This window comes from Sus scrofa, chromosome 2 (genome assembly GCF_054392235.1).
Source record: "Sus scrofa isolate SSC_HxYL_T2T_F1_AM1 chromosome 2, Sscrofa_HxYL_maternal_Yorkshire_Landrace_v2.0, whole genome shotgun sequence".
Classification (NCBI taxonomy): Eukaryota; Metazoa; Chordata; class Mammalia; order Artiodactyla; family Suidae; genus Sus; species Sus scrofa.
In genome coordinates this window covers 131,140,167-131,152,601 of record NC_139384.1, presented here as the reverse complement: position 1 = coordinate 131,152,601, position 12,435 = coordinate 131,140,167, and the positions used below count along the sequence as shown (strand labels likewise).

The 12,435-nt window shown below is 43.3% G+C and overlaps 1 protein-coding gene across 10 annotated transcripts in view; it reads left to right on the top strand.

The window, feature by feature from the left end:
• The window catches only part of SEMA6A (semaphorin 6A), a 124,864-nt gene that overhangs the window by 53,157 nt on the left and 59,272 nt on the right, over positions 1 to 12,435 (top strand). For all 10 annotated transcript variants that reach the window (XR_014838611.1, XM_005661593.4, XM_003354246.5 and 7 more), the window contains exon 2: positions 10,645 to 10,782. Coding sequence is in view for 9 of the 10 variants with exons in the window: in XM_005661593.4 (XP_005661650.1) it covers positions 10,683 to 10,782 (100 nt within the window). In the remaining variant the exon portion in view is untranslated. The remainder of the gene's footprint in view (positions 1 to 10,644; positions 10,783 to 12,435) is intronic.

The following is a 12,435-nucleotide window of genomic DNA, read 5'->3' as shown; positions in this document are numbered from 1 at the left end:
TGTAAGGAATCAAGTCACTTAAGTGGCAGAGACATTTAAACAAACCCCTAATTTCCTGGAACTTACTCTCATTGGCCTTAAGGAAGTATACTTTCAGGATGTTTGGAAAGAGTTATTAATTTCCAGGGTAGGATTTCACATTAAAAACAAACGAACACTTTAGGGAGTGTTATCACTAGATTTGACCTGATTTGGGAAACGGTAACTAGTGAATGGTGTTCTCTTCCACCCCAATGCAAAGTGATCCCTGCTCCAAGTAAAACATGCCCACCGAATGAGGTTTTTTTCTTGTGTAAAGAAACATGAACAAATCCAATAAAGATATCATTAATTGCAGAAAAAGGTAGCAATAAATTGTAACAGGTTTAAATGTATGGCTTTGCAATCTCCAAGTGGTTTACTGGGATATAAAGAGGACTTTTTCCCCCCTTTTAATAAGTGAAATGAATTTCATAAAGAATGTAAGAAAATTGTGGAAAAGCCAAAAGACAATGCTCCCATATCATTTCTGTCTTGGATGTGTCTAGACATCTATAAACATACAGACAGTCCACTGTGTATAGAGATCTTCTGATGATAAGTACCAGCCAGCAATATTATGCTTTGTTATAGAATAGATCCTAAAATGATATTATGCCTTTCTCCATATATATATAATCAGAAGCTCGTAGTGAAATATAAACTCTATTTTTGGCTTTCAGGGTACTGGGAGAGAGCATCAGAGCTCATTCAAATAGACAAAGAATACAATGAAAGATGGCATGCAGTGAACACCAGAGAACCTAATTCAACAAGTTTAGTTCAAAGAAACATTCTTCATTCCCTGATCTTGAGACTTTTTACTGAAAAAGCAGTAAGAATTTTTGTAGGATACTGTCAAAGTGTCAATCATGTGATAGTGTTATTATGGGCTGTTATTCAGTGCTCAACGGAGAGAGCAGGTGGTTTTTAATTCTCTCAAGCCAGATCTGAAACTGACTTCCACTCCACAGCCAGGAAGGGCTACATGCCTGCAGACACCTGGGCCCGAGCAACCCCAGGCGAGCGAGCTGCAGGGAAGTGAGAGGTGCGACTGGGAGATGCTGTTTTCTGTTAACTACACTGAGAGCAAACAGAGGGGAAATTACAAGGCAGAGTCATCTTGTCAGAGGGCAGTGATTGCTCTACTTTGGTTTAAATTAGTTCGGGATTTTGACAAAGGTTCATGGAAAAACTCCAGTCACTAATATTCCTGGTTTGTTCCCTTTCAAGGCTCCTTGCAGATACCTTTCTAAAGGGCTGGCAGAAAGTGCCTTCAATTTTGGCATGTTATTTTTGCCCTCTTTCATTTTTAATGAAATTACAATTGTTGAGAAAACTGGGGAGAGTGATGTGAAAATAACTCACATACTCAGCACCTTGAGAGAATAAATACCAATATCCTCATCAGCTGTCACCTCAGAGCTCCCCCAACCAACACCCCTTCCTCTTCTTCTGTCATATTCTTAGAAGGAAGAATCAATCAGATACCAGCTTTATACTCAGTTACCTTCTTTAAACTGAATTTAGGGTGAAGTGAAAGAAATTCACCCATTAGTTTAGACAAATATTGGAAATTTCTTAAGCAAAGAGTGAGACGGTCCAGTTTGAGTGTCTGCAAGTCAAAGGGGGCATGGGCGTTGTCCATTTCACCGCCCTGCTCTCCAGGCCTGGCCATTCTCCCAGCCGTGTCTTTCTACCTGCCTGTCCTCTCACCCCAGAGACCATGGTGAATGGTCCTAAAACCTGCCAAGCGCTTCTCCAAACAGAGGCCTTCACTGTCCAGCCCACCTGCCTCCTTTGTGACACCTTCACCCTCCTGATGGTATTCTTCCCAACAGAATTTTCATTTGGTTTAGAAAAATTATTGTTCATGTGTTCTATTTTGGGACAAGGAGCTGCAACTGTCAGGCTCGGCTACTGAACAGCAAGGTCCTGGGGCTGGGGGGTGGGGGTGGGGGCTCGAGAGGATCTATTTTTTCCATCTCTGTCTCTCTCAGCAGCTAGCACAGAGCCTGGCTCCCAGCAGAAGGCAGGGACCAGTAAGAGGGAAATCAAGCAATGGAAGTAATGAACATCAGGCAGCAAGCCAAGGAGAAATGAATGAGTCTTGGCCTCCTTTCTGAAAGCAACGTAAGGCAGGGACAGAGCCTGGCCAGAGTCCTCCATGGCTGCTCAGCTTTGCCACTTTCCAGCTGCTCCATGGCTGGCAAGTGATCTCACTTCCCAGGGCCTCAGTTTCCTTAACAGTAAAGTGAAGCAGCTCTTTGTTTCTGCCTCTGGAGTAGATGTTTGAGGTGGGCAATATCATAAAGTTGAGAAAGCAGAAGATGGCAAAAAGCTTGGGTATGACATGGGTAAATACAGTTGGGACTGTTGCGGCCTTTGGAGATCAAGGTAGTTTGCCACAGTATTTTCTGTGTAGATTGCTACAGAGCCCTGGGGCATTAGGCTTCTTCTAAAACATCCAAGCAGACTGTATGTATCGGGTCTGGGCCAGCCGTGGGAGTTGGGGGGGTGAGGGGAGGGGGGAGAGAGAGCGTTGGTAGAAAGAAAGAAAACCGTGATAACAGAGAATCACCTCAAAGACAAGACTTGGCTTCTCTCCTCAAAAGAATGTAAGTTTACTACCAACCTTTATTCTCCTAAAAAAAAAAAAAAAAAAAAAAAAAAAAAAAAAAAAAAAAAAAAAAAATTCTCTAAAAGGACTTCTGAATTCGCAGCTATTTTCCTGCTTCTTTGTGACAGTGGTTTCAGATTCAGATCTAAAGTGGAATATCTATTACACACAGTCGATATTTATTCTTATACTCCATTGAATGCTGTCATCGTTCTCCAAAATATGAAGTTAGGTCTGTGTCATTTCCCTTTCTTCCGAAATGGGAGTTTTTATGTCTTTGTTAATGGCTAAGAAGAGGAGGAGAAAAAGAACAGAAGCTTTATTAAAAGGCTAGAGCTGTTTTTCTCATCTGCATGGAATTTTTATCTTAATGCAATGTTGCCAAACAGGGAGCCAAAACCGGCCCCTAAAGACTGGGTACAGTGGACGTTTCGACAAGGATCAACGGGCCCAGGTTGTTCCTAAGTCCACTGGGTTGGTGTCCCTCTGGCCTGGCCACACAAGCTGCGGGCAGTAGCATCCTCGCGATGCCGCAGACCTTGAAGCAGGCTGCCCGGGCCAGTGAAGGACACCTGCTGTTTAAACCCTCCTTAATTCCTGAAGCATCCCTCTGCTGCAGGAACCATCAGCAGTCTCCAGCGAGCTGGGTTTTTCTCCACCAACATCTGCTCTCCCACCTCTTTCTGGGCAGAGGTTCTTTCCTCGGACTTGATGGGTATCCAAATCTGTTTATCCTACAAGCTCTCGAAATAGGTGGCTTTGCTTTCACCCTTCATAACAGATATTGTTCTCTATGATGTACTGATCTTAAAACAACGCTACTGAGGGGGCTGCAAGTAGGCAAGTGGTTCTGCTTAACACACTGGTGCCCCACGAAATAATCAATTCCTCCTCAAAGTGTGGTTGGGAAGTATTTACATCTTTCTGTCACCTTAAGCTGGCAATCACAGGGTCATAAAGTGGAATGAGCCTTTGCTTATTGCTACATGTTGCAAGCAAATGTGTACTCCTTTTATAGATTTTTATTACTGAGGCCATTAGGGACTTTCAGCCACTCTAGCCACGTAAGCAGAGATGCACCAACCTATGATCTTAAGTGCATTTTCCATTTATGCCAGCTTCTCTTTTCAACCTACTTTCTCTCCCCTTTCCTTGATGTCCTGGAAAGAATATAAACTTGGGCATCACATAGCCTTGGCTTTGCCTCCTGGCTTTCCCTTTTTACTGATATGCCATAAATATCGACTGGATGTGTTACTTAACTTGTGAACCTCGGTTTCCTTGTATGCACAGTGGAGATGATAAGGCCTGTCTCTCTGGACGGCTGTGATGTTTAAATAAAATAACACACACACACATGTACGTCACTCATAGAAGGTGCATGATAAGCTTTCACTGCCACGCTACCCTTTCTCCCTCATCCACGTCAGTTATTTTTCTTTGTACTTGTGCAAGTGCTGTGATTCACAAGTTTTAAGTCACACTACGTGAGCTGTGCTCTCCTGAGACCACCTCTCCCAGATGCCCTCCTCCAGAGACAGGAAGCTTAGAGACCTGGAAGGAGGGAAGGGAGGGAAAGAGAAAGAGCAGAGGACTGCTTCTCCCACTCAAGACAGAGGATTCCTGTTGCTAATCTGAGAATTTAAGGAATTCCGAGAAAAGCTCTTAAAGGGCAATTTTTAGTATCTCAACTGAAGAATAAACAGACATTTATGGAAAGCTACAACTTTAACGCGCATTTTCTCACAATCAGTCCTGAGACACTGTTTTGCTCACTCTAAAGATGAGGAAACCAAGGCTCAGAGATCTCAGCATCTTGTCAGAGGTCCCAGATACCACGTGGAGCCAGAGGCATTCAGATCCTGAGTTTTTCACCCCCTGCTACTGCTACTTCCCTCTAGTACTAGCAGTCATTTGATTTCGCAGAAAAGCTTTTACGCCCATTTCAATTCAGATCTTTAAAGCTAGTCAGGTTGTAAAGATAAAGATGATGAGGGCAGAAGGCTGGAGCAATAAAAATGAAAATAGTCCCCTAGCGCAAAGCCCAACTAAACTCTGAATGTGATTCAACGGTGACAAACAGCCATCCCTTTGGCCAGGTGAGAACTACTTAGGGAACTTGAGCTTTGTCCTGATGTTGAACCTAGCCAGTATCACAAGCGGGGGTGTCTCTGCTCTGGCCTAAGGTACTGTCCACAACTTGCGTGCTGCGTTGCTGCAGTCTGCTGAGATCAACACCTAAGAGGGCTGTCGCATCCCACCTGTTTGCCCCATGCTCTACCACTCCATGACACAGGGACTGCACCCTGAGCTTCCAAACCACATGCAGTTTAGGGACAACCAGGGAAGAGTGCAGAAAACGCTCAGCCCTGTTCTCTCTGGAAAGAGCACCTCCCGGGTGCTTGCTGTGCCTGACTTCTACAGTCATCCCAGAGGGTGGCTGACACAGCCACAGGGTCCACCTGCATCCCCCACTGCCTCACCCGTGTGGAGCTCCAGTGCCCCACTCTGCCCCTACTCCTCTCCTCCTAGACCAACCGCACACCTCCAGATAGTGTCCATGGCCTTGGAGGGTCCTAGCTCAGGGTCCTCCTAGTCACCATCATATACCTACTCCTGTCTTCACTAGGGCAGAACCGCCTAGAATGGTACAGTTCCAGAGCCCAGGGGGGTTGATGAGCCATTACTTTTTACATCCTTTCATTTTACAGGTGATGAAGCGAGAAGCCAGTGCGGCCACGTGACTTGCCCAGGGTCACTCTGTTAGCATGCCCTTTTGTCTATTGATGACAGTGTGAACTGATGACTGCCACTTAAACTTCCTGTGATGTCAATACAAAATATGTTTTTTTCTCTTCTGTTTTTAAACGTTTCATGGAAGTGTAGTTGATTTACAATGTTGTGATAATTTCTGCTGTACAACAGTGATTTGGTTATATATATCTACATATCTATTATTTTTCAGATTCTTTTCCCATACAGGTTATCACAGAATATTTGGTACAGTTCCCTGTGCTACAGAGCAGGTTCCCACTGGCCTAGAGAAGGACAAACATCATATCACTTATATGTAGAATCTAAAAAAAGGATACAAATGAACTTTTTTGCACAACAGAAACAGATGCACAGACTTTGAATGTAAACTTACAGTACCAGAGGGGACAGTAGGGGAAAGGCAGATTGAGGATTTGGAATCGGGGTTGGCATATGCTCACTGAGGTATATGGAATGAAAATGGGCTTTTTAAAAGAAACAGGATAGCTGGAGTTCCCATCATGGCTCAGTGGAAACAAATCTGACTAGTCTCCCTAAGGATGCAAGTTTGATCCCTGGCCTCACTCAGTGGATTAAGGATCTGGTGTTGCCATGAGCTGGGGTGTAGGTCACAGACGCGGCTTGTATCTGGCATTGCTGTGGCTGCGGTATAGGCTGACAGCTACAGCTCTGACTTGACCCCTAGCCCGAGAACCTCCATATGCTGTGGGTGTGGCCCTTAAAGGAAAAAATTTTTTTTAAAAATGGAAAGAAACATGACAGCAAATTACTTTCCTCATAGGGCCCACTTCCATCATTTCCTCTTTATTTCTAGGCCATACTTAGAGTTATCATCAAGAGCATTTTGCATTTACAAGTTTCCAGATAAATTATTTTTCTCATCACCACTTATTATTGAAGTGTTCACTGGATACTAACACTCTGGAAAGTGCTGCTGTTACATCCAATTAGATACAAGCTAGATCCATATAGCCAAGTCTAGGTCCACTGAGGCATTGTTTGCTGCAGCTGGACATATAGATAGTATGTGAAGCAGCCCAACTAGGTCTTTAAAATAAACAAAATCCACTCATTTATGTGTAAAGCCAATACCTGGGGGCTTCCATTTACCCATATTCCCTTGTCATATAGAGGTCACTGTGTCAGCAAAGCATGAAGCAAAGGGGGTCTTACTAGAACTGGAAATGATTATGAAGTCAGAGAATGAGGTTACAAATGGCCATATCTTACTGCTGATTAATCAGGTTAATTTCACTAGAGCCACTAGAACTGAGAAGCCATGCCAAGCCCACTCTGCCAGAGTATCGCTCGTGTTTCCCCCAACACTAGTTCTAATCCTCTGCCCACTGCTCCCCAAATCCTGCCCCAGAAAACTGCACTTGGGCTCACACACTGGTAGGACTTGGCCAAAGCTGGCTCACAGAGAAGAAAAAACTAAATTAGTTGCCAACATTTTGGGGGAAAAAAAAAGAGAAAGAGAGACATTTAACATACAAGTGCAGACTCCTGGCTTCTTAGGAAAAAAGAGTCAGAGATCTGGCTTTGCAGGCCAACAGTACACGTGGCCAGGACCCCAGAGCTAAGCAGCAGCTGCCTAAAGTGGGGGCGGGGGGTTCTTCAGGGAGAAACATGCCCACCATGGTCTCAGGAAGCCTTTTTTACTCCTGAACCTCAACCTGCCTGTTATCAAGGTGTACCATGTATTGTGTGGGTTGGAGAAGAGTAGGATTATCACGCTTGGGAAAATGTGTATTTTACAAGGGCCATTTCTCTTCAGGCTAAGAATAATGGAAGGCTGAGACAATTTAGATGGGAAATTCAGGCATAAGAAGCTTATTTGTGAAATAGGTGTTTTTGTTTGGAACCTTCGCATGCTTCGCAGTCTTCCCAGCATCTCACTGTCTGCGTTTTTTGATTAAGTCTAAGTCATATCAAGCCTATTCAAGCAGTCACAGAGTACGAGACCAACAAGAGTCTACAGAGGGCCATAAGTATGCTGTGTCGGTAGACCTTCACAGTTTCAAGAATCACTTAAACAGCCTCGTCGCAGCAACCCAGCCAGCCCAAGATTTTAAATGCAGTGGCAAGTTCTGTTTGTTTTTGTTTTCCTGGGCTGGTGCAAGTCTCTATGCTGTGGTCTTAGCAGGGGAGGCTCAGCCCGTGTTCTGCAGGATGGGGAATGACAGTGTGATTGAACTGGGATCTCTCCACAAAGTAATCATTTCAACAAGAAAATACACTGTCTACATATTTACAAGGGTTGGAGGCCAAAGTTGTGTAGGGTGGGAATAACACATCAAAACCTCAGCTGAAGAAAATGATAAAGCGTCCGTGTGGACTGGCCAAGATTAGCCGGGACTGTCTGAATGCTTTCACCCATCTGAGGTACATGTTAACAGCCTGATGATACCATGATAGAAAGACACATAAAGCAGATATTTTTCCTGGCACAGAGCCCTACCATAAACCTGGAGATATTTAAATAACCCATCTCAGCCATGATCCCAGCTAACTATAAAGATTGAAAAAAATCATTGGATTGCATAATAGATTTCTTCTGCATACATTGCTCTTCCTGCCAGCTTTTGGGGCTGGGAATGTTGCATCAACCCATACAATGTTAAGACGGAAAAGATTAAAATTGGCGGGACTTTGTTTCGTTAGCTTTGGGGCATCTGTACAAAGGTGAATGCAGCTGTGGAAGGATAGAGACTGCTTTGTTATGACAAGAAAAGTTAATCTTTACAAGTATACATATATTCCCCCAAATTTCTAAAGGAATGAGAATCATCAGCCTTTTGAGTCTTCCCGTATTCTTTTGTGACCCGCTGCAAACTCCATGAGGCAGCAGGCTACTCCACAACACTACACCACTGCTCTGGAGCCCTCGGTAAATGGGTAAAGGCTGCCACTTACCCACATACTTTCTGACTGGTGTCTGGTTTGTTTTACCTACTCTTGTTATCAGTTTCTCCTCTTTAATGTTACACTGAACAGGAGCCAGGACAAGCAATATCAGGGCACCACAGAGCTTCTTCTCTTTGGGTTTAAGACTCTCCAAAATAGGAAGAACTAGCAACATTAATGAATGAATAGACTGGGGTGCTTTTAACCTGTCTGTAAATACATGTTTATGTCTCTTGGTAATGGACTGCCCTTGGGAACAAGTAATTATTTAAAGTTTAATTTTAATCTACACATCAGAGATGGAGATATGGAAAGCCTGCTTAGGCTTTTCTCCCAACCTCTCTCCCTCTTTGATTTTCAAGATAAAGCAAATTAATTAATGTGCACTTTTCGACTGAAGAAATGATTAAGACCCAGCTGTGTCTGTGAAATTATAAGTTTCAGTGCAACACGGGACTTGTTAATGCTTTTTTTGGCATGAAGAAGAGAGACATAGGTATCTAATATTAAGTGTGTTCTAAAAAGCGTAAGTTAGCAGTTTGTTTGCCAAATTAACTTTCAAAGACATCTAAGTTACTAAGTTTGACTTTACTACACACAAATCTTAAATGATTGATGGACTACTGTGAAACAGTTTTGTTCAAAAAAGACAATCTTTGGCAGGCTATTTCAAAGCTTTACTAAGATAAAAAGATATCCCGAGTTTACATTAATTTCCCCGACAGATCAACACTTATTTGAAATATGCCTGAGAATGATGCAATATGTCCTGTCTTATGAGTTTCCTTTCATTGAATCCAGCAGCCCCACATGGGACTATTTTTACTTCTAAGATTTAGGAGAATTTTTCTACACAATTCTTTAAGAAAATGCAGATGGGGAGAATAGTATATCTGGTAGTGTTATTCACTACTATCTTACTGCAAGGTAGTATCTGACACCAGAATATACAGATATAATTTTTTTGGTCTTTTTATCTTTTCAGGGCCACACCCGTGGCATATGGAGGTTTCCAGGCTAGGGGTCCAATTGGAACTATAGCCGCCGGCCTATGCCAGAGCCACAGCAACTGGGATCCAAGCCTCATCTGCGACCTACGCCACAGCTCACGGCAGTGCTGGGTCCTTAATCCACTGAGCGAGGCCAAGGATCAAACCCATGTCCTCATGGATGCTAGTCGGGTTCGCTAACCACTGCACCACGACGGGAACTCCCAGATATAATTTTTCTTAATCAACAATACCATTTCAGGATGTGGTTTCAGATGCTCCCTATAACACTCTTCAGTCTGAAGGGATCCATTTATTTCTTTTTAAAAAGAAACTGTGATTTTATTTACGTCTAAGGTCACTACTTATTCATTGTAGAATTACACATACCAGGAGTCAAAATCTCAACCAAGGAGTCAAAATCTCAACCAAGGTGTCAAGCAGATAATAGAAGTCAGTGAACCGGGTCAGTGTGTGTGAGGGCAAGGGAGGTGTTGGTGGATGAGGCCTAGGGCTCAAAGGGAACTATCATTTAGATCTGCATGTCAGATACTCTGATTTTTCTAAAGAAGGTTAGAAACCTCCAAATTTTTCTTTTGCTTTTGCTTTTTAGGGCCATACCTGCGGCATATGGAAGTTCCCAGGCTAGGGGTCAAATCAGAGCTGCAGCTGCCAGTCTACACCACAGCCACAGCAGTGCAGGATCTGAGCCGCATCTGTGACCTACACCACAGCTCACAGGAACGCTGGATCCTTAACCCACTGAGCGAAGCCAGGGCCTGAACCCACATCCTCATGGATAGGTTGGGTTCGTAACCTGCTGAGCCACAACAGGAACTCCAAAAACCTCCTAATTTTTCAATATTGGGCAACTAATTCAAATTTTCGAAAGATCCTGGGCTGGCCAAACAAAACATGTCTGGGGATGGTATGCTGCTATAAACCTGTACAGAAAAAAAAGTACGTATTTACCTTAAAAGAAAAAAATGCCATCTCAATTATCCACATTTTTTTGGAATAGGAACACCGTTTCAAAACTGGGAAATAGCCATAATGGCCTAACAATGGCTTAGGACAAAGGAATTAGAGATCTTGAGTCACTCGTTTGGGAGAAGCTTTGCAAAAGTGCTCAGATGCATGAAGAAGAAGGGTGCAATGGGTGATGGGTACGGGCTCCTAATGCAAGACACAATCATCATGAATTCACAATGGAAAAGACAGGAAAAAGATTTTCTCTAAAATTTATCTTCAAAGCCATTTCATTTTATGGAGTTGAATAAAGCTGACTTGCAAAAAAAAAAAAAAAAAAAAAATCCCTTCTTTGCTCTCTGGCAGGGTGAAGTAGAGAAATAAAGTCTCCCCGCTGAACTACTATGAGGTCAGAAGTCTTGCTGCTATATTTCACACTGCTACACTTTGCTGGGGCTGGTTTCCCAGAAGATTCTGAGCCAATCAGTATTTCGCATGGCAACTGTAAGTATCCACAGCCTCACTCTCACTCGCTCCCTCTGCAGGCACTTCAGCTTGCATCAGCCAGCAAAAGGACAAATTAAAAGTTTCATCACATGGGAGACTTGTCGGTCACTTTAACTTGTGTGGAGGGTCCCAGTGGATGATTCAAGTCTAGCCGGATTGGTGGGGTGACCGTGCTGTAACTCCAGTAAACGTAGTTGTGGGGACACATGTGTGTGTGAGGATTTGCACCTGGGGTATGACAAGGAGTCTGTGATCATGTCTGGAAACCAGCTGGGGGAGAACATCCACTCTCATTTGGGTGTTGCCGGTACTGCATGTTTTCATGGTAATTAATACAGAGCAATTTACAAGGTAAAAGCGGAAAAGAAGATGACTATTCTGGAGGCCTTTGGGGACAAAAAATTAACTTTTGTTTAGACTTAGACGTTATATCATTGCTAGACTTGGATAGGGTGATTCTGAATTTAAGAATTCAGTTGAGTCTTCAAAAGAGGAGAGTTCTACCTGTGTGTGGGATGAAATATACAACTACCTACATTTCTGTCCTTCCCTCCAAAAGATAAAATATCATAGAAAAGTTGAAAGTATTTTACCCGAACTTCTACCTTCAAAGTAATTATGCCCAAATAAATACTGAACAGACAATTTTTAAAAGTTGACAGTAATATAGGATACTAAGGAGATCCATTGGTACCTAGCTTTCTGCTGGACTAAGCTGTAGAAGGAAATAATTCTACGTGGAGGTGAGGTGGCAAGCCTTACACCTCTGAGAGTCAGAATATGACTAAGGATCAATTTGGGTAATGTGAGATCACCGTTCTTAAAGTGTTCTTAAAAGTTCTTAAAGTCCGGAGTTCCCATCATGGTGCATCGGAAACAAATCCGACTAGGAACCATGAGGTTGCGGGTTCGATCCCTGGCCTCTCTCAGGTGGGTTAAGGATCTGGCGTTGCCATGAGCTGTGGTATAGGTCACAGACTCGGCTCGGATCTGGCATGGCTGTGGCTCTGGCACAGGCCAGCAGCTGTAGCTCCAAATGGACCCTTAGCCTGGGAAACCTCCATATGCAGCAGGTACAGCCCTGAAAAGCAAAAAAAAAAAAAAAAGTTCTTAGAGTCCAACCTAACTCACGGCACCAAACCTTGTTAAGCATTTATTTATCTCTATCTGAGATAGGTATTCTGTCTTTGGGGCCCCTTCCCAGAAGAGACCCCAGCCCAATTGTGCTGCTGAAAATTGTACTTCAGTGGACACTCAAATCCTTGATAGCAGAGAGACATCAATTGTATGAACAACCTCCTTGATGAATGGGTAAATGAAATTTCAGAGCAGTGGAGGGGAAAACACAAGATAATCCCATATTCAGCTTGATTGTGAGTAAAATAAACCAAGGCTCTCTTATAAGATACCCACTCTGAGTCATGCTCAGATACTACAGGAGTTTAAAGTGTAAGGGTCTGAGCATAAATCTGTGAATGGATTTCAAGTCCTAATTTACACATCCTCTCCACCCTCAAAACAACTGCCTTGTAAATGTGACTCATCTTTCTTTCTTCTCTAGCTTCTCTGGAGGATTGCCAGTGCCCTGGAGATTGTAGGTTTAAAGGCAGAGAGATTTTTGAGGTGTAGGTAGTTCCAAAGGTCGAATAT